This window comes from Amblyraja radiata, chromosome 11 (genome assembly GCF_010909765.2).
Source record: "Amblyraja radiata isolate CabotCenter1 chromosome 11, sAmbRad1.1.pri, whole genome shotgun sequence".
Taxonomy (NCBI): Eukaryota; Metazoa; Chordata; class Chondrichthyes; order Rajiformes; family Rajidae; genus Amblyraja; species Amblyraja radiata.
In genome coordinates this window covers 38,310,516-38,332,854 of record NC_045966.1, presented here as the reverse complement: position 1 = coordinate 38,332,854, position 22,339 = coordinate 38,310,516, and the positions used below count along the sequence as shown (strand labels likewise).

The following is a 22,339-nucleotide window of genomic DNA, read 5'->3' as shown; positions in this document are numbered from 1 at the left end:
AATGCAGTCATGCAGCAGCACCCGGCCCCGCGTACGGTGCAATGCAGTTCCCATGCGACCGCACACAGCCCGTGCACAGTGCAATGCAGCTCCCATGCAGCAGCACAATCTAGTCCTGGCAACATCCTCGTAAACCTTCTCTGCACCATCTCTAGCTTCATGGCATCTTGAATGATGATGGTTGGTTGGATGATAGGTGGTTGGAGATGAAGGTGCAGAGGTGTCCACGGTGAGACGTTGGGAGCCGTAAGTGGACGCTGAGTGAAGATGAGGAACGGACCAGGCCAGGAAAAGCAGCCGTGCGTGTTTACTGTTCACCTGTGCAGTCTGCTCCAACGTTACTGGGCTGTGGCCCAGCTCTGCGCCAGCTGAGTGCAGCCGCACATTGTTTACATCCAGCCTGCTTTGGAAAGTCTCACTGCTGCCCCAGGGAAAGTTCCTGGAGCTACGATAACTACATCTCCCCCACACTTTCAGACCATCTCTTTCATTGGGGTGGGTGGGTGGGGGGGTCTATTGGTCATCAGCAGTAGTACCGCCCCTCCCACACTGCAGCACCTCACCATAGCTCATAGACTACTTCGTCAACATAGACTAGTTGGGCCGAACGGCCTATATCGTGGTGTCTGATTATGTCTTTTAAGCACCCCGAACCCCCAATTATCCCCTGTGCAGTTGCCGGTGATGGGGGGGAAGGGGGGTGAGATTGGGCAGTTTGGGAGAGGTCACAAAGTAATGGAGTAATTCGGCGGGCCAGGCAACATCTCAAGCCCCGGGGATTTCCATACAACCAGTTCTCCAGTCACCGCGGAATCAGAGGGCCCTGGATGGAGGTGACGGAGGAGGTAAAGGAACTGGTGTTGCATCTCCTGCGGTTGCAGGGGAAAGTACCTGGAGGGCGGGGTGGGTTGGGTGAGAAGGGATGAGTGAACCAAAGCGTCACCACTCTATTTTCTCCAGAGATTCTGCCTTATCCACTGAGTTACTCCAGCACTTTCGTGTCTTGTTTTATACACCGGCACCTGCAGTTCCTTGTGTCTACAGTTTGGGAAAGGCGTTGGTTGGGAGATGATTGCTGTGTTTGGTGAATGTAATCTCCAAGGTTGGGTCACCTGCTTCATCCACGGATCCCGGGAGGATTCGAGCTCAGAGTGACTCAGCACAACTGGCGACCATTCGGCCCATTATTCCAGTGCTTTTACAGCCCCACTCTTCCAACGTTAACTATTTTCCTTCCAGAATGTGGACCATCCCGTGTACAACCTTCCTCCTCCTTCCAGACTGCTCAGGGAAGGACAGCCTCTGTTGGGAATCCCTACCTCTCACCCTCTGGGGATGTACCACCACTATCCCCTCATACCTCCATCCCATCTCTAATCCCCACAACACCCCCCACCTTCCCTGTAAGACATCAACTCTCCCACCACCCTTTCCCAACCGACCACCTCCCACCTCCTTCATCCTCTAATCGATCTGCCATATTATCCACATGGAAACAGGCCCTTCGGCCCACCTTGTCCATGCTGACCAAGTTATCATACTCGGCTAGTCCCATTTGGTCCTTGGTCCTCTGAACCCTTCCTCTCCACTATCTGTTCAAATGCCTTTTAAATGTGGTCATTGAATGATAGATTCAGCAGAGCGAGGGGAAGAAGTTGCAGAACCAGTTGTGGGAGATCGGAGGCGGACACGATACTCCAGTGTTCACGATACTCCAGTGTTCACGATACTCCAGTGGGTGGGTCCCAGCGTCTAGTGGGTGGGGAGAAGGCGTGACATAGCTCAGGTAGCTGGATAAAATGCCATCCAGGTGGCGAGGGGGGGGGGGGGGGAAGGCGGGACTCTGTTCAGGTGGCGGGTTATAGTCCAGAGGGTGGGTCCAGCCAGGGACAGATACTGGGGTGGATCCCACATACCCGCTCCCGGAGCCACGACCACGTTTGTCCGTAAGCAGTGGCGGTAGCGCCGGGACACCGCACGGTGCGGCAGGCGGCCATGGCGCGGTACAACTGCTCAGAAGGTGAGTGCGGCCGGCGGCACCGGGCGCTGGGGCTGGGTGGGTGGGTGAGGGGGTGAGTGAGTCCGGCGGGACGGGGTCTGGTTCTCCATGTGGGATTATCTGGAACTTTGGGGCGGTGAGTGAGTGGGGAAAGTCTTTGTGCGGCTGGAATTCACCGGGACCCCCAGTTCAAGCGCTACACCCGACCCACCGCAGTTGAAACGCTTCACCGGTCTCTCCGGAGGAGGGGGTGGGAGCGGGATGGGGAGAGAAGGTTGGGGAGAGGGGGATAGAGAGATTGGGGGAGAGGGGGACAGAGAGAAGAGGGGTGGGAGGAAGAGGAGGAGGCGAGATAGAGGGGAGATCCCCATTTCTCGGCAGCTGGTACACAGATGCTGGATACTGTGACCACTCGGGACGGAGTGGACAGTCCCAGTCGGTCCGGGACATGGTGGGGCCGGCAGACGGATCGGGGAGAGCTCCCCGTACACTGGCCCCCTGATGGCCGGCGGGGACACGGCTACCCTCACCGGGCGCTGGGCTGTGGACCAGGGGCTGGGCTGGGCCAGGCAGAGAGGGCTGGGGTAGGTTCAGCGGGACGCGGCCTCTGCCCCACCAGTAGCTGGGTTTTCTGGGCTTCACTGACGTTGTACAGTCGTGGCGATGGAGATGTGAGTAAGCTCACAGGCACTTGGAACTCAGCATCGGAATGTGGACAGCACAGGAACAGGCCCTTCGGCCCACATTGTCCGCTCCGCACATATTTTGCCTCTCTCACCTTAAAACTAGTTCCTCTCGTCTTTGCCATTACCAACATGGGGGAAAAGGTTCTGAATGTCATAGTAATGCAGCGTGAAAACAGGCCATATGGCCTAACTCGCCCATATTAACCAACATGCGCCATCTCCACTAGTCCCACATACCCATGCCTGGCCCATATTGCTCTAAACCAGTCCTATCCATGTATCTGTCCAAATGTTTCTTAAATGTTATGATTGTACCTGCCTCAACTACCTCCTCTAGCTCGTTCCTATTAAATCGTCCCCGCCTCATCTTAAATTCACGTCATCTGACTCTTGATTCTCCTACTCTGCATTTATCTCAGCTATTCCTCTTATGATTTTTTTTACACCTCTATAAAATCACCGCTCATCCCCCTGTGCTCCAAGGAATAAAGTCCTAGCCTGCCCAACCTTTCCCTGCACATCCTCGTAAATCTTTTCACCTCCTCCAGCATAACTAATGTCCTCTAAATTAGACAATCCTGGCAAACTATCTCTGCATCCTATCCAAAGCCACCCCTGTAATGGAGCAATGATAACTTCACACAGTACTCCAAACGTGGCCTAATCAAATTCCGATAAAAATTCATAATTTTCTTACTCTTATACTGAATGTTCTGATTAATGACGTCTGGTATGTTATATGCTTTCTTTACCACTTTGTCCACTTGTGTTGCCATTCTCTGGGGGCTATAGACTTGGAGTCCAAGATCCCTGTCTATAAATGCAGATGTGGGATGTAGCGTAGATAGGTACGATGGTCGGCATAGACGTGGTGGGCTGAAGAGCTGTGACTATATTCAGAGTTATACCGCGCGAAAACAGGTCCTTCAGCCCAACTTGTCACATATCTCCGATCACGTGGTGACCACGACAATTGTCTACTTATCTATGCCTCTCAATATTATATCATCAAGGCACAGAAGGCTACAGATTGCATGCTAGTAAATGGGACTAGTCTGAAGAAGGGTTTCGACCCGAAACGTTGCCTATCTCCTTCGCTCCATAGATGCTGCCACACGCTGAGTTTCTCCAGCATTTTTGTATACCTAGTATAGATGGATATTTGTTGGTTGGCATGGATGCAAAGGGCCTGATTTTGTGCAGAATGTGTTCATGATCCCTGAGAGCCAAGTCTTGTTCTCAACAGTTATTTAATGCTGAAGATAAACACAACATGCTGGAGTAACTCCGTGGGTCAGGCAGCATCTCTGGAGAAAAGGAGGTGACATTTCGGGTCGGAACCCATCTTCATTTAATACTATTGCCTTGGGCATTGTTAAATTGATTGCCCACATCCTGCATAATAATACCTACACCAGGACACATTTGGAGATAACAGCAATCTGTGAAACGTGCAGTACAGAAGGACATACCGTTCTTCTTATCCAGTCATTCCTCACTTCATTGCATCAGGTGTAGGTGGCTCAGTGCTGCCACCTTCAGGAATCCTTGGATGCACTCGAGGCCCCTCTGTTTTTGGGGTACGACCTACGCTGATTAATCCTCCTGCTGTGCATCACCTCACACTTATCAGGATGAAGTTCTATCTGCTCTTGCTCGGCCCACCCTACCATCTCATCAACATCCACCTGTAGCCCAAGATTATCTTGTCACTGTCCACAACTCCGCCCATTTACATGTCATTTGCAAAACTACTAATCGCACACCCTGCAGGGCATATCCATGTTTAGTTTGGAGACCAAGCACAGAAACTGGTCCTTTGGCCCACCGAGTCCATGCTCACCCATACACGAGTTCTATGTTTTACAAACTAGGGGCAATTTACAGAGGCCAATAAACCTAAACACCTGCATGCTTTGAAGAAACCGGAGCACCCGACAACCAAGCCTTGTGACTCGTCACTGGCCACAGACCTTGCTTAGAAGAACAATCCTCCACGATCACCTTCTGCCGTCTGGTACCAGGCCAGTTTAGACCAGTGTGCCTTGGCTCTAACACGCCTTCCTCATTAATGCAACTTGTTATCTCTTTAAACTGGTCAGACGGGGCATTTCCCCAAACAAAGCCTTGACGAATATCTTTGATTAATCCCTGTCCTTGCAAGAGTAGATTAATCGGGACGAAACGTTGCCTATTTTCTTCGCTCCATAGATGCTGCTGCACCCGCTGAGTTTCTCCAGCATTTTTGTGTACCTTCGATTTTCCAGCATCTGCAGTTCCTTCTTAAACTTAAAATAGATTAATCTGGTCTTTCAGGTTTTTTATCCCACCAACTTCCTTACCGCTGATGTTAGACTGGCCTGCTGTTTCCTGGCTCCCCCCTCCCCCCCCCTCCCCCTGCTATCCTTCCTGAATGAAGGAACCACATTTGCTGCCCCCCAGTCATCTGGTGCCCCGCCTGTGGCTGGTGAAGGTTTGAAAATCTCCTCCCTCGCCTCCTACTGCAGCCTGGGATCCACCCACTGAGGATTTATTTGCCTTTAAACCTACTAAATCATCTAATACCTCCTTTTTAATCTGATGCTTTAGAATTTCGCAGTCAGTCTCCTTGAATTCTTCAACCAGAATGATGTTGGCCTTAGTGAATACAATGAGAAGTACTAATGTAAGATCATGTAACCTCTCGTCCCGTCCTCTTCCCCCCCCCCCCCCCCCCCCCCCCCCCCCCCTCCCGCCCTACAAATTGTCCTCAAGCTCCATATATTAATCGACCCTTTGGTTCCATTCTTTCCATGGCTACCCTCTGCTTTTAATATACTCACAAATGTTTTGTTGTTTTCCTTGCTGCACCACCCCTCTTCTCAGGTTCTATCTTGTGTCTCCTCTTTGCTCTCCTCGTTTCCTTAAATACTTTCCCACACATTCTCTAGAATGAGTTCCTGTGTTCTCCCATTACCCAGCCCACAACATCCATGGATGTCTGTAGCAATGCTCGGCTTCGGCTCTTGTTGGCGCAACCTCCAGGCCGGCGCTCTCAGTGTATGCTTATCAGGAAAAGACACAAAGTGCTGGAGTAACTCCAGCTGATCAGATGGCTGGAGAACATGGTTAGGTGACATTTCGGATTGGTTTTGTCCGAATGTTCCAGGTCGAAACTATGACCTTTGGCAGATCCAAAGCATATACGATAGTGTGGGAAGGAACTGCAGATGCTGGAGTAACTCTGCGGGACAGTCAGCATCTCTGGAGAGAAGAAATGGGTAACGTTTCAGGTCGAGACCCATCTTCAGACAGATCAAATACGATACGATAGTGGTGTTTAAGATAATATTGGGTAGGCTCATGGATATGGGTTATATAGGTAGATAGATGGTTTTGATATCATGCTCAGCACAGACATTGTGGGCCAAAGGGCCTATTTTTGTGCTGTATTCTATCTATGTCCTCAGAACCTGAGGAGCAACATTTTCACAGAGAGGATGATGGATGTATATAGAATAAGCTGCCAGAGGAGGTAGTTGAGGCAGGTATTATGACAGGATGGGTGGCATGTCGGGACAAGACCCTTCTTCAGACTGATGTCAGGGGAGAGGGGGATACATTGAGAGGGAAGTGTGAGGTGTGAAAGCAGGACAAAGGGAATGCAGATCATGGAAAATGTAGAATAGATCATTGTTAGCTGGGAGAAGGTAACAACAAATCAAACAGATAAAATGTAGTCGGAGACAGTAAGACTGGTTCAGAGAACGGAAGGGGGAGGGATGGAGAGAGAGAGAGAGAGAGGGAAAGCAAGGGTTATTGAAGTTAGGTCAATGTTCATACCGCTGGGGCCCAATCGACATATGGGGTGCTGTTCCTCCAATTTGCGCTGGGCCTCACTCTGACATTGGAAGGGGCCCAGGACAGAAAGGTCAGTGGGAATGGGAGGGGGAGTATTTAGCAATCTGGAGATCAGGTAGATTTAGGCGGACTGAGCGGAGGTGTTCTGCAAAACGATCGCCGAGCCCGCGCTTGATCTCCAGTATTTCGTGGCAATCTTCGGTTTAAACCAGCAGTTCCTTCCTACCCCATTTCTTGCAGCTGCCTGTATTCTCCTGGCATATTTGTTCTCTAATTCCTGTTGAATAATTGCAGGCCTCTAGCAGGGGGCTGTGGAGTGTTTTTGAAAGTGGGAGGGGGGGGGGGGGCTGTGATCACTGGCCTTGGGGTATACCCTCCCACGGTTGGGACTTTTTGAAATTTGATGTATTAAAATCATGTTTTAGTGCATTCGAGAAGTATGATTTCAATGTTTTTTGTTTGAAGTATTTTTAAGATAATGTAGGGCCTACATGAGAGAGGAGCAGGTGATTATTATTTTTGTTATTGCTCGACCACCAAAAACTGGGGGATAATAACACAGGCCATCTCCCAAAAAGTGTGGGGGGGGGGGGATATATCCCCCAATTCCCCCCCTCCCCCGCCTGGATTGACACCAGTGCCTTCCACGGTACAGAAAATTTGACAACAAAACTTTTAAATGTGTTATAATTTCAAGTGCTTTTTTTGTTTGTAGTTGGAAAAAGGGACAAGAAATCATAACATTTCCTGTTTTTGCAAAGTCATACAAGTTATGTTTTGCTAGGGGTAAAAATCTGAGTAATTTGAAAGTGTGTGTTCTTTTGACGTATATTTCATTTTGATTTGAATTTAGAATCATTAAACTATGACATTAATAAAGGGGTACATGTTTGTGGAAACTTTACTTTTTTTAACGTAAGACTTTCGAGAAATCTAAAATGCATTAGAAAAATACATTTCAATGCCCAGAGTAGGTGAATCAAGGACCAGAGGACAGATTTAAGGTGACGGGGAAAAGATTTCATAGGAATCTGAGGGGTAACATTTTCCACACAAAGGGTGGGGGGTGTATGGAACATGCTGCCAGCGAAGGTAGTTGAGGCAGGGACTATCCCAACATTTAAGAAACAGTTAGACTGATACATTGATAGGACAGGTTTGGAAGGATATGGACCAAAAGCAGGTAGTGTAGCGGGTGTAGGCAAGTTGGGCCGAAGGGCCTATTTTCACACTGTATCACTCTATGACTACATTACACCTCCACCATGCATGAATGCTTCAAAATCAAGTGGTCAAGTTTTGTTGCCATATACTCAAGCATAGAAACATGGAAAATAGGTGCAGGAATAGGCCATTCCGCCCTTCGAGCCAGCACTGCCATTCAATATGATCATGGATGTTCATCTAAAATCAGTACCCCTTTCCTGTTTATTCCCCATATCCCTTGATTTCACTAGCCCCAAGAGCTAAATGTAACTCTTGAAAACATTCAGTGAATTGGCTTCCACTGCCTTCTGTGGCAGAGAATTCTACAGATTCACAACTCTCTGGGTGAAGAAGGTTTGTCCTCATCTCATTCTAAATGGCCTACCCCTTTATTCTTAAATTGTGATGCCTGGTTCTGGACTCCCCCAACATCAAGAACATTTTCTTGCAGTTACAATAGTGAAAATCTAGCAGGCAAGCAGGATGCCTTCTCCAACCACTCCCATTTGAAGGCCACTATCTTCCACCGCTTCTACCCAGTGCTTGGTACCTACTTCCAGCAGCACCGAGCCGCAGCCTGATTCATGCCGGTCACCTGGGCGAATTCGGCATAGAGATTCTCACGGCAGCGGCACAACGCTTCCTCCTCGCCTTCGACCCGAGGCCTGGCCACCTCCGACGGCCCGGGACTCTTGCACTGAGGCTGCTCCATGGACGGAGCTGCGGCGAGCGACTCACCACCCCTGCAAACACTCGCCAGCCCCGGCTCCCCGTCCGCATCTGCCCCCGCCTCTGCTTCTGCTTCCATCCCTCCTTCCGCCCCGGCTCTCCAACACCCAGGACCAGGTTGCTCAGAGCACAGCAGCGCCTCGTCCAAAGCCCGAGAGATTGAAACGTGTCTCGCAAAAAAAGTTCCGCGACCCATGTCTAGTGCATTCCCATGAAACCATCAGTAATGTTGAGTTGCCAGTCTTGCCCTTTATTTCAACGATGTCTCTATGTTAGCAACAGTACCATATTCTAATGAACATAGTACAGTACAGCACAGGAACGGGCTTCATTCCACAATGTTTGTGTCGGACATGATGCCTAACTGAACTGATCTCATCTGCCTGCGAGTGATCCATATCCCTCCATTCCCTGCAACCCCATGTGTCTATCTAAAAGCTTCTTAAGCACCAGTAATATATCTGCCTCCACCACCACCACCCCAGTAATGTGTTTCAGGCCCCCACCACTATCTATGCAAAAAAACATATAATTCCCCACACATCTCAATTATATTTTTCCCCTCTTATGTTATAGCTATGCACTCAATTTCCACCCTGGGAGGATAAGGTTCTGACTGTCTATCCTATCTATTATCCCTTTCATAATTTTATAAGCTGATCACGCTCCAAGTTCAACCGCTTTATACTCCTTGCATTAAAACTGATGCAAATTACGCTTGCACTCTACCCAAGTGCTCTCATGCACATGTCAGTTTTGGTTTGACAGGCTTGGTTAGCCTTCTACATGTGACCGCAACTCTCACCAAATGTACATCTGCTCTGTTGTCCTTTCCCTCAGAAAATTAGTTTGAACCCCTCCTGAAAGAATTAGTAGCCCTCCCCACACAGCTGTTGAACCAGTTCCAGTGCAACTATTGCACAGTCTGACAGAAGACCTCTGTTGTGGTGTGGGAAGAGTGGTCCTGGGGCAGACGGATTGGTTGTGCTGTTAGACAAAAATGCTGGAGAAACTCAGCGGGTGAGGCAGCATCTATGGAGCGAAGGAAATCAGCAGCGTTTCCGGCCGAAATCCTTCATAGCTCCACAGATGCTGCCTCACCCGCTGAGTGTCTCCAGCATTTTTGTCTACCTTTGATTTTCCAGCATCTGGAGTTCCTTCTTAAACATTGGTTGTGCTGTTGTTAGGAATAGTTCCTAAATCTTGTGGCCCTTGTGGTTACTCTGCCATTCAATCATGGCTGATCTATCTTTCCCTCTCAACCCCATTCTCCTGCCTTCCCCCCCCCCCCCATAACCTTTGACACCCTTACTATTACGAATAGCTGAAGGAATTGTCGTTGGCAAGGGAACGCTGGTGGCTGGCCATCAGAAATTCTGAAATGAGTGTTTGCATCTGTCCTGTCCTGCTTCCTGAACCAGCTGTGCTCTCTCCAAAGGTTCATATGTGACCTTGGTGTGCTCGACGGATTCGTGTGATGAGCTGTGCCACGTTGTCCAGGTGAACGATCTGAATGCAACCCTGGCTCTGCAGCCCTCGTGGAGATCTGCGGACTTTTACATTGGCCTCGCCTTGGCCACCTTCTCCAGCTTCCTCATCGGGATCAGTGTCATCCTGAAGAAGAAGGGGCTGCTGCGGTTAGCTCAAGTAGGCAATGTCAGAGCAGGTAAGATGGTCTCTATTCTCCAATTATCCCCCACCAACCCCACTACCCTCTGAGGTGGGGGCAGTGGTTTGTCAGTCTGAGATGAAAGGGGTGTACTACCAGAGAGTCATATATTGTCCTGAGGGCCCTGGTCCACAGAACTACCTGGGAATCACTGACACTGGCTCTCTAGGGCCCTGGTCCACAGTAATCTCCCCCTTCCTGAGCCACAGCATCAACATGCCCAGAAGAGATTCATGGCCAGTGGGGTCTCAGTAAGGAGCAATGTAATGATGGGAGTCTGTCATTGTGAATCCACACTGTGCGAGACTTTGACCCAGGACCTCTTCTCTCAGCTGGACTCAGTAGACAGCCCCTTGACCCCTTCCGTGCATACACACACCCTAATCCAGACCCTAGCTCCCCGTACACACCCCCAGTCCAACACGCCACTCTCCCAAGGTTCTCCCGCTAACCCAAACAGCAACTCTCTCTGGATATTCCGTCCTCGGCTCTAGTAGCAGAGGTGGGTTAAACTCAATGCATTGATTGTGTTTGTTGTGTGTTACAGGGGAAGGTGGCCATGGCTACCTGAAGGATTGGATGTGGTGGGCTGGCCTGTTGACCAGTAAGTAGTAATCCTTTTACATGACAAAGTCTGTTGGCTGTGTTTACTGAAACTAGAGATGGCCTGATTCTCGTTGAGAATAGCAAGTGCCAGGAAGTAAGCGGAGAATATTCAAAACAATGACCGCATCAGCTGTATATCCCCTGAGGACACACCCGGTGCTAGAAAAATAAAGGCCCTCTTTTCTTCTAAAGGCTGATTTAATAATGGTGTTCATAATCTCTAATAGTATTCATTGAATGTGTCCGAGAAGGCACGCTGTTTCCTGATGATTAAACTAGCAGTGTTCTATAGAATGCAGGGATGAAGGAGGAGATCCAGCATTCAGAGCAAGATCTCGGGAACGTGCAAGGTACAGATGGGCTCAGCATCCGTCTGGACTGTGTGACACTCAGCCCATGACATTTATTTATCTTAAATTTACTGAATTATTCAAAAACCATGATGGTCACAGAAGATAACATTACAACTCGCCTCTGCAACACTCTGCAGTTTATTTTCATTCATCAGAGATGTGTGGTCTCTTGAAGAAAACCGAGGCAACAAACCTACATGACACTTATTTTGCAAGTATATTTTCTGCGATGGTTTTACACACACGCTTTGAATCTTCTCTTTAATTGAAATAACATTATTATTCCTCATTTTCCTTGACACATTCAATATGAAATTTCTATTTGAGGCTGTTTACACATCCAGATATTCTTCTTTATGTTGTAGCTGAATTCCGAGTCATTTTCCTCAGGAAGGCTAAACAGACTTGGAGAGAGGGATGTAGGTTTACTAGAGTCAGACCTGGACTCCAGATTAAATCACGAGGAATGGTTCCAGAATGAGGAAAGTTAGTCAGTGGTTGGATTCACTTTGTTAAGAAAAGAAAAACGGACAGCACAGATAGACAACTTGTACTCTGGGACTGGCAGACATAATCCACACGTAAGAGAGAGGACCTTCAGGGATGAAATTGGGGAGCTCTTCCTCATAGAGCTCTTCCTCATAGAACAGTAGGAATTTGCAGCTCTTTCCCACAATTTAGGTGTTCAGGTATGAGAGCAAGTTCAGGATCAATGGTCTAAATCGCCACTTTCTCTGGGATGTTATGTTACAATTGTATAAGACGTTGGTGAAGCGTTTGGTGACCCGGCTATAGGAAGGATGTTTTTAAGCTGGAAAGAGCGTAGAGATTTACGAGGATGTTGCTTGGACATGAGGGCTTCTACAGCGAGAGGTTGGGCAGGCTAGGACTTTTTTTCTTTGGAGTACAGGTGACTGAGGGGTGATTTTATAAGATTATAAGGGGAATATAGGATGAATGCACAGTCCTTTACACAAAGTAGGGGAATCATGAACCAGAGAACATAGGCTTGAAGTGAGAGGAGAAAGATTTAATAGGAACCAGAGGGGGAAACTTTTTCACACAGGGGATGGTGGGTATATAGAACGAGTTGCAGGAGATGCATTAATATTTAAAAGACACTTCAACAGGTACATGGATAGGAAAGGTTTAGGAATGGTGAAACATGGGTAAATGGGACTAACTTAGATGTGGCATCTTGGTCACCCATGGACAAGTTGGGTCCAATGGCCTGTTTCTGCGCTGTGTGACTATGACTCTTGTGCAGCTGTGATTTGCTTCCCAGTTGTGCTTCTATGCACCAAAGGATATGGGAGGAGTGGTAGAATATGGTGTCGGAAGGAATGTGGTGTCGATGCTGGTTTACACTGAAGATTGGCACAAAATGCTGGAGTAGGGTGTTGAGAATGAGGGATCAGCCGTGATCCTATCAAATGCAGCACATGAAGGACTGAAAGGCCTCTGTTTGTTCCCTGTGTATTTTGTCAGCACACATTGTTTGCTGTGTTTGAGATGAAGGCTTTAATGGAAGTGCTGTCCCAGTACATCACTACTATTTCCACAGTGCCTGGATCACCATTACCAAACTTATGAGGCGGATGAAACCTTGGCTGTAGCTGAAACACGGTGACACATTGTGCAGTGTTGCTGAGAGCCCCACCTACCTCTATTAATGATAATCATACAGACTGTGGGTTAACTTGAGAACCCCCTGTGATTATTACTTTGCTGCCACTGATTTCTCCGCAGCCCAAATCCAAGCTGGAGTGGCTGCGAGATGCCAGTGGCTGTCGCTATGATTAAGTCAGTGACAGGACGAGATAGATCAGGGCAGGGTGGGGCAGTCAGATGAAAATAAATCTCATTATGCTTCACGACAGAACTGAGGTCACTCAACCGCTCAAACTTGTTTCAACCTTCACTGAAATTGAAGCTGATTTGTGATGTAATTCTAAGTGTCTCCTAGCCGACAATGATTATACTGCTGGAGCCTGTTGTTGCTTTTGAAGTGATTTAAATGTTTGAAGTGTACCATTGTAATGGAAATGTAACACCAGACGGAAGGAAGGCTCTGTTTATGAACACAGCGTGGAAACGGGCCCTTCGGCCCACTGAGTCCGTGCCGACCATCTATCCCCTGACACTAGCACTATCCGACACACTAGGGACAATTTTTACAGAAGCCAATTAATCTACAAACTCGCTAGTCTTTGGGATGTGGGTGGAAACGGGAGCACCCGGAGGAAACCCACATGTATCCCCATGGAGAACGTGCAAACTCCGTACAGACAGCACATGTAGTCAAGATGGAACCCAGGTCTCTGGCGCTGTAAGGCAGCAACTTTACCACTGCGTCATCGTGCTGCTCTTACACTCTGTTACTGGTCGCGGGTATCCTGCAGTTATGAATTCAGTGTGACGATGGTCACAACAGCCTTGGTCCTTCAAGGGTAATGCTGAGGCTTCAGCAGCAGATGAGGGGCTGAATATTCCTCTGTCGGTGACTCACCTCTTGCCTCTCAAGCCTTTCCACTGTCTAGGACAAGAGTGTAACGGGTTATGTTCTAATTGCTTGATGAGTACAGCTTCACTGCCATGCCTAGGGTGGCACAGCAGTAGAGCTGCTGCCTCACAACGCCAAGGACTGTGGTTTAATACTGACCCCACTTGTTGTCTGTGTGGAGTTTGCATATTCTCCCTGTGCCAGAGTGGGTTTCCTCCAGGTGTGCCTGATTCCTCTCGCAAAGATATGCAGTTTTGTAGGATAATTGGCTTCTGTAAATTGCCCCTAGTATGTAGAATGTGAAACTGGGATACCAGAAAACTAGTGTACAGGTGATTGATGGTCGGTGTGGACTTGGGCCAAAGGGGCTGTTTCTACCTATATCTTTAGACTAAACAAGTTGTTACAGCAAAGTAGATCATTTGATTGGCCCTCATCCACCATTCCTGTTACCACGTAGTGTATGACGACCAGTGGTAGTTGACCATTGCAATGTCCAGCTACATAATAGCCGGCAGTGAATTGGCTAGCCTCCTATAGGCCTGTGACCACCAACACGGCCCAGGGTAACAGGTGTATAGGAAGATTCCGCCTCCTGCAGGATCCCCTCCAAGTCATGCACCACCCTAGGCATAGCAGTGAAGCTGTACTCATCAAGTAATGGGAAATATACCACCCTTCCTTCACTGTACGCTGGGTGTAAACCCATGAGCTCTCTCCCCAGCCGCACTGTCCGAGCTCCGTCAGCAGGAGCGCCATGTTTGACCAAGGTGCCCACCATCACCATCTCCGGGCAAGCATGGATCTGCCAGCGATGTTCGCATTCAGGAAGATTTCCTTTAAAAGGTGCAAGCTCGGGATGCTAAACCCGGCCCTAATTCCAGGTCTGGTCTCTTCCAGTGGGCGCTGGAGAAGCGATGAACTTTGCTGCGTACGCCTTCGCTCCTGCAACAGTCGTCACTCCTCTCGGAGCACTTAGTGTCCTCATCAGGTACTGGAACGCACACTCCCGGCTGGCTCCGTAAACACTGATCCATGGCGCATCCTCATCATTAAACCATCAACCGACCGACAGCACACCCTTAACCATTAAACTATCGGCCAACCAGCTGCACACCCTCGTCATCAAACCACTGAACGACTGGCCACATACCCCCATCCTTAAACCATAATCCGACCGACCAACCGCACATCCCCATTAATAAACTACCGACCAGCCAGCGGCACATCCCCGTCAATAAACCATTGACTAGCTGCACATTCCCATCAATAAATGGGCCAGCTGATATTTGTGTTGAAAACCTTGCTCGAGCTTACTCTTTTCTCCATTTCTCCCTCCCAACTGCAGTGCCATCCTGTCTTCCTACCTCCTACAGGAGTGTCTCAACCTGCTGGGGAAGCTGGGATGTGTGCTCTGCATCCTGGGCTCGACGGTGATGGTAATTCACGCTCCCCAGGAGGAGAAAGTGAAGACCTTGGAAGAAATGGCGCAGAAACTCAAAGATCCAGGTCAGTTTGGGAACAGACAATGGTGTCACTTGTTTGGTAAACTATTCATTCCTTGGGAAATGGCCAACATTGCTGATCCAGTCTTCACCATGCTGAGAGCAAGCACCATACTATCGGTCTGAAGAGGGGTCTCAACTCGAAATGTCATCTGTCCATTCCCTCCCCATATGTTGCCTGACTTGCTGAGTTCCTCCAGCACTTTGTGTTTTGCTGGGAGCTGTGCCCCAAGTGTGTCACTGGCTCGCTACAGAGGGCAGCTGTCAGCCTCTCACCCTGATGTGGTTCTGGAATCGCAGGACCAGCAGACAGTGAGGAAGGTCTGGTATCCTCCTGTAAATGTTATTGAACCAACTGGTTTTATATCACAGTCTGGCAACTTTACAGACACTAATTTAACACTGAAACCTAATTTAATTCAAGATTTTATGAAAACTGAATTTGATTCAGAGCCCACCACAGCTGAACTCATTTTTCCTGGATGATTCATCCAATAATTAACCACACTTTATCCACACTAATCTGCTTGTTGCATGTTCTCCGGAGCCGGTCAAGATTCAGCACTGTATGTCTCGGCTCAATGAATGGAAGAAGAGTAAATTCCTGTCAGGTTTGAAAGACCTGTATCATCTGCTTGGGAAAGGGTGAAGAAACGTGTGGGGCTGGTGTGGAGGAGGGCTGTCATCCGGCAGGTTTTCCAGTGATGTTGTTTTTGTGCTGCAGGGTTCCTGGTGTTTGCGTGCCTCTTACTGATGGCCGTGCTGATCCTCATCTTCTACGCTGCTCCCAGGCATGGACACGACAACGTCCTGGTCTATATCGCTATCTGCTCCCTCATCGGTGCCTTCTCCGTCTCCTCTGTGAAAGGGATTGACATTGCCATCAGAGGGTGTTTCAATGACCTGCCAGTGTACAGACACCCACTAACGTGGATTCTCATCCTCTCCCTGCTGGCCTCCATCATCACCCAGGTCAACTACTTGAACAAGTCCCTGGACACTTTCAACACATCCGTCGTCTACCCCATTTATTATGTGTTCTTCACCACAGTGGTTATCACCACCTCTGTCATCCTGTTCAAAGAGTGGTACAGCATGTCTGCAGTGGACATTGTGGGCACCATTGCTGGCTTTGGAACCATTGTTCTAGGTGTCTTCATGCTTCATGTCTTCAAAGATCTAAACTTCAGTCTCAAGAACCTGCCGCAAGCCCTTAAGGCAAAGGAAATGGTGTGTGTGGCTCCCATGCTAAAACTAGATGACAAACACATCCTAATAGAAAGCACAGACAATGCCGTGTTCACAGAAGATAGGTCTCGGGTCTTTGTAATTTATGGGTGAAAGAGGTTTAAGTGCAACTATGAAAGCCAGACTGGAGTGGACTGGGCCACACCTAATGATTTGATGCTGCAGCTCTGTGTAAACAAGCAGGAATATTTCCTGCGATTAATAGCCCGGGGTTTCACGGATGAAACATCGGACCAGCCCACAGGATCGCATTCAGTGTCCAACCAAAGCCTATGTTGCATTTGGAAGCCGCTGATCCAACCCAGACCAGGTCTGACCCAATACATCCTCTACAGACAACCACAATCTGCACAATCCATGTTGAGTGGGGTTTCAATTAGTTTATTGCTGGAGCTTTACGCCAGATCAGCCCTTCTCTGGTCAGAATTGCCAACATATCCGGTTATACAGTCAGGCCTGTGGCCAACTGGCAGTAACCAGGGCACTCTAAATGTTATAACTTTACAGCTCTCTGTCCTGGGTGAAAATCTCTCTGTTGCAAACATGCAATTTATCAAATTTACCAGTCTCTTCCCATTTACACAAAGCTGACATGACCAGACCCTCTGACTGCTTGCAGGTTTAGAGTTGTTTGCCTGTTTGTTCATCTGTTTTGAGGACTGTGGTTTGCTTCATTGTGTGGGGTGGGGGGGAGAATAGGCTAAAGGGAGAATGGGATTGTTGCGAGGACATATGGAAAATATGAACAGGGAGAATTGGCACACATTTTGCTCCTGAACTTATGTAAATGTGTGAGGGTGTGCCATGTGACTGAGTTGTGCAGTGTGTCTCGGCCCAGAGAGTGGTGCTGCCTGTGATTGGCAAGTTCACGTGCTCAATCTTCACTAATCTGTGTTACTTCCTGGCTTGTGACACTCTGACACCCGGGTACAAGGGGCTCCAGATGCTACTTCCAAGCCCAGAGACTGACGGCCACAAGGTGCTGGATGTTACTCGTGTTTGTGGGCCTCCAGTTGTTATCTCTAGTTCTGTAGGGCTCCAGATGTAATTCTTGATTCTGTGGGTCTGCAGTTGTCACCCCTACTTCTGTGGGGCTCCAGGTGTTATCCTTGGTTTTGTGGGGCTCCGCACCCTGAGTGCTGCCCACAAGGTGCTGGATGTTACCCCTGGTTTTGTGGGTGTCCAGTTATTATCATAAGTTCTGTGGCGTGCCGGTTGTCACCCTTGTTGGCTTTCTGATTGTTTCTCCCAAGCCCTGAGGCTCTGGGTATAACCTGCTTCTGTGGGCTCTGGATGTGATCCTGCTGCTTAAGGGTTCTACCAGTTCCAGCAAGCCGGATCTGTGTTTGTAACCCGAGGCAGAGAAAGATGTTTAATCACTAGTACTGGGAGGAGCCACCACATTGGGACAGTCACCCGGTTTGTATTTTTCTATTTCAAATGTATTTTTATAATATCTTTTTACTAATTTTATTTTGTGAAGGTGAATTCCATGTCTCTGTTAACACACAATGATCACTTCAGTGCTGAGTGCATTTAACATTTGACTCTATTGAAAAGAAGCATGCTCCAGATGGAGCAGCAGCAATGAATGTCTCTGACAGGATATAATTACATTTTTTGACGAGCGTAAAAACTTATCCTGCTGTATTGTTGCCTTAAAATGAATTAATTTGTCTTCTGGAGTCACCCAGCAAGATTCTCCTAGATGTTTGAAGGTGGCCTATGCTGAGATTGTTGAATTCTGAAACGGAGGGTATTGGATACAGCACACGATCTGCAGTCCCTGGGTTTCGCATACACCTGTTGTCTGCTCGCTCTGCAGCACCACCAATGCAGGGGTCACCGAGTCTAGTGTCAGGGTGTCCGAGTCTAGTGTCAGGCGAGTGGAAAGATAGGCAAGAATGTTTGGGGAGAAGGTGGGTGGGTGAGGATGTAGCTATAGGGAGAGAAGTGTAAGAGAGAGAGCATCAGTGAAGTCGGGATAATAGAAACATAGAAAATAGCAGGAGTAGGCCATTCGGCCCTTCGAGCCTGCACCGCCATTCGATATGATCATGGCTGATCATCCAACTCAGTATCCCATCCATGCCTTCTCTCCATACCCCCTGATCCCTTTAGCCACAAGGGCCACATCTAACTCCCTCTTAAATATAGCCAATGAACTGGCCTCAACTACCTTCTGTGGCAGAGAATTCCACAGATTCACCGCTCTCTGTGTAAAAAATTATTTTCTCATCTCGGTCCTAAAAGACTTCCCTCTTATCCTTAAACTGACCCCTAGTTCTGGACTTCTCCAACATCGGGAATAATCTTCCTGCATCTAGCCTGTCCAACCCCTTAAGAATTTTGTAAGTTTCTATAAGATCCCCCCCTCAATCTTCTAAATTCTAGCGTGTACAAGCTGAGTCTATCCAGTCTTTCTTCATATGAAAGTCCTGCCATCCCAGGAATCAGTCTGATGAACCTTCTCTGTACTTGGTGTAAGATGGGTTGGTGCAGAAGGTGAGGCGATAAGGAGTTAAGGTAGAAGATGGAGATGGGAGGTATGTTAGCTGGGTGGGCTGTGCACATAAGGAAGGTGAGCTAGTGAGGACAGGGATACATACGGTAGCTACGTGGGATAGGTTTGCTCGTGTGCAATGAGCCTTTCAATGGCTTTTTACAATTGTTCCACTATATGGAAGTTTTTCCAGTTTGTCCTCTGTGTGTGCTGTACTCTGTGTACTGAAAGCACTAACTCCCCTGGGCTGTATGACACGCAAAGAGCAGTAGTACTCAACACACAACAAACAACAATCTGCTCCCATTCAATCCCCACAGGACAAAGTGATTATATTGTTTCCATCTTTAAAAAAATCCCACTTAAATAAACTTGTACACGTACTCAGTCCATCGTGAAAAGGAAGTCCACTTACAACTCAGCGGAAAGGGTTCTTCTTTTATCGTGCGGCGTGCACAGCCTAAAGTTGTTAGGCAACCTGTTCTATTTGATTTTCCATTTGTGCACGTCGAGTTGATTGCTTTAGGCGAAACAGGGCGGACCACGTGAAGTTGCAATCTTCCACCCCAGCGGAAAGAGTTGATTTGGCCGAACACCATCTCCATGCTACCTGATGTAGAATTAATAAACCTTTCAATTACTGAATTGCTCGTTATATCGTGACTGACAAGTGATGGATTTCACATTCTCTGCCATTGCATCTTACTGTCACTGAAGTGCAGGCGGGGAAGCTCAATTCATTTTCAGTGGGACCCGATGTTTGAACAGCATGCCTGTTACACACTGCACTGAACAAAATCCAAACTGCTGGTGAAACTCGGCCGGCCAGGCAGCATCTATGGTCGCACAGTGATGGTCGACCTGTTGGGGTCAAGTCCCTAGCCTAACCCACTGGGTTCCTTCAGCACTTTGTAATTTGCTCCAAATCTCCAGCATCTGTAATTGTCTCAATATTCCCTGCAGTGTTTCGATACCCTGCCAACTATGCACTCTGAAGGTTACAGTTATTCAGAACTCTTGGCTCCAGATCACTTACTGCCCCAGCTATTATACATCTGCCAGTTACAAGTTTAAAATAATTATGCTGACTAGTTTAAATTCAGTACCACATGTCAAAAGAAGATGCAGAAGGGCAAATTAAAGGCGAAGATGTGCATTAAATGATTGGAGGTAAAGTTAAGTAAAACCACAAGATAATATAGAGACACGAGGCAGAATAAATGATAATGAGAGAAGCAGAATGAGGCCATTCAGCCCATCGAGTCTTACTCTGCCTTTCAACCATGGCTGGACTATCCCTCTCAACCCCATTCTCCTGCCATCTCCTTGTAACTTTTGACACCTTACTAATCAAGAACCTGTCAATCGGCAATTTAAAAATACTTGATGACTTGGCCGTCTGGCAATGTAATCCACAGATTCACTACCCTCTGACTAAAGAAATTCATCCATCTCCTTTTTAAAAATATGTCCTTTTATTCTGAGGCTGTGCCCTCTGGTCCTAGACTCCCACTAGTGGAACATCCTCTCCACATCCACTCTATCCAGGCCTTTCATTATCAAATACTTTTTATTTACCTGGAAAGGGAGGCAAAGGGTGTGGAGACAATGAATTTCATGAACAATGCAAGTATTGAAATGATAAAGGTTTTAGTGTGTGTAAATGTAGATAAATGATAAAGCTCAGATCAATTGCACTCCACACTTTTAGACAAAAAGGGAACAAAACTTGCACAGTGCCAGGTACAGGAAGGTACACTGCCCAAAACAGGCACCATTTTTCAAAGGAAAGCTGATCCTACCCTTGGAAACATTCGATTCCAGATTCAGTGATGCGCTCAGTTCAAGGGCAATTGAAATAGCAATGAATGATGGCCTCAACATCATGTGGGTAAATAAAACAGCACTCTGGAAACAGTCCAACCACCTCTCCTCAGCTGTAGCAGACCTTCCCTTTGCTTCCAGCTGTCTACTTACAAATGCTAATATTCCATTTGCCTTTACATTTATTATTTGTCTTTATTCATTGCTGAATATGATTATTCAGTGGTTAGCTTTATGCCATTTAAATCAAACTGCCTGTGTTGGGTCCAAATCAGATGACCCTGACGATTACCTGTATTGAAAACTATCTAGCTTTATTTCACGTGCACTTCGTCCACCAGTGACTGTAACTTCACTCTCCTGTTCACATTGACTACACCACTAACTTTTGTGTCAATGCCAGCTTAGATATATGCTTCTTTTTATTCATCCCTCATTGCTGAATAAGACCAGACATCCAGTCTAAATTGCGACGTACAGAGATGGCTGATTACACCAATAGGGAGGTTTCACGGCAGTCGGGTCACGACCCATGACCCGTACTGTTGCTACTCTACGCCAAATGGAGTACACGCGATGAACTGCAGGTAAGCACTTACTATTGTTTCCAGCGTAGCGGGCCCGTTAAAACCCGCCGAAATAGTCCATTTTTGCGATGTAAATAATTATGGAAATCGGGATAAGCGTGAGAGACATTTAGCCTACTTCAGAATTCCAAAAGTGAGGAGAAATTACGGTAGATAGAAGCGAGAGCTGAAGGGACAACAACAGCCAAAGTGCTTGGCGAACATTGGCCGTTTGCTGACTGCATTTCATTAACTAAGGCATTATTTGTGCTTTTTCTTGATTCCTTTGGCATCTAAAAAGTTTCAGAAGTGATAAATCTGGCTGTAAAATTTTTAAATCGCCCATGGTTCTCAAGGCGGTTTTTACAGACAAAAAGAAAACGCCTCTGAAGCAAAATTTACATCCAGATTTATCACTTCTGAGACTTTTTAGATACCAAAGGAATCAAGAAAAATCACAAATAATGCCTTACTGTTGATGAAATGCAGTGAGCAAACGCGATAATTCCCAATATTTTCAATTCCGATATCAGCACAGCCAATGTTCGCCAAGCACTTTAGCTGCTGTTGTCCCTTCAGCTCTCGCTTCTCTTTACCTTCATTTCGCTTCACTTTTGGAATTCTGAAGCTGGGTACATGTCTCTCACACTTACCCCGACTCCCACAATTTCTTACAGCGCAAAAATTCAACATTTTGGCTGTTTTTAACAGGTAGGAAAGTACGCGTTTCTTGCATTAATAACATATACCGGAAGTTACGGATGACCTCCAGATGGATTGAGCGGCTCCGTGCGTCAAGCCCTATGACCCAGTGCACTTCGTCCACCAATGACTGTAACCTCACTCTCCTGTTCCCATTGACTACACCACTAACTTTTGTGTCAATTCCAGCTTAGATATATGCTTCCTTTTATTCATCCCTCATTGCTGAATAAGACCAGAACATCCAGTCTAAATTGCGACGTACAGAGATGGCTGATTACACCAATACTGTCTGGAAGGTTCCTTCACACAGGTGATAGGGATGCTGCAGCATCACTGCTTCTTAGTTTTTAGGATTTCCTTCGCATCCCCTAATCTAGCTTCCTCATCTGAACAGGCA

General features: G+C 47.5%; 1 protein-coding gene across 1 annotated transcript; it reads left to right on the top strand.

Annotated features, from left to right (window-relative positions):
* The first annotated feature begins 1,906 nt into the window (after positions 1–1,906).
* On the top strand, positions 1,907–17,980 carry nipal4 (NIPA like domain containing 4). The gene is made up of 6 exons (XM_033029694.1): positions 1,907–2,020; positions 9,899–10,126; positions 10,677–10,733; positions 14,492–14,582; positions 14,940–15,100; positions 15,821–17,980. The coding sequence occupies exons 1-6, from the start codon at positions 1,996–1,998 to the stop codon at positions 16,435–16,437; spliced, it is 1,179 nt and encodes a 392-aa protein (XP_032885585.1). The 5' UTR covers positions 1,907–1,995; the 3' UTR covers positions 16,438–17,980.
* The last annotated feature ends 4,359 nt before the right edge of the window (positions 17,981–22,339 follow it).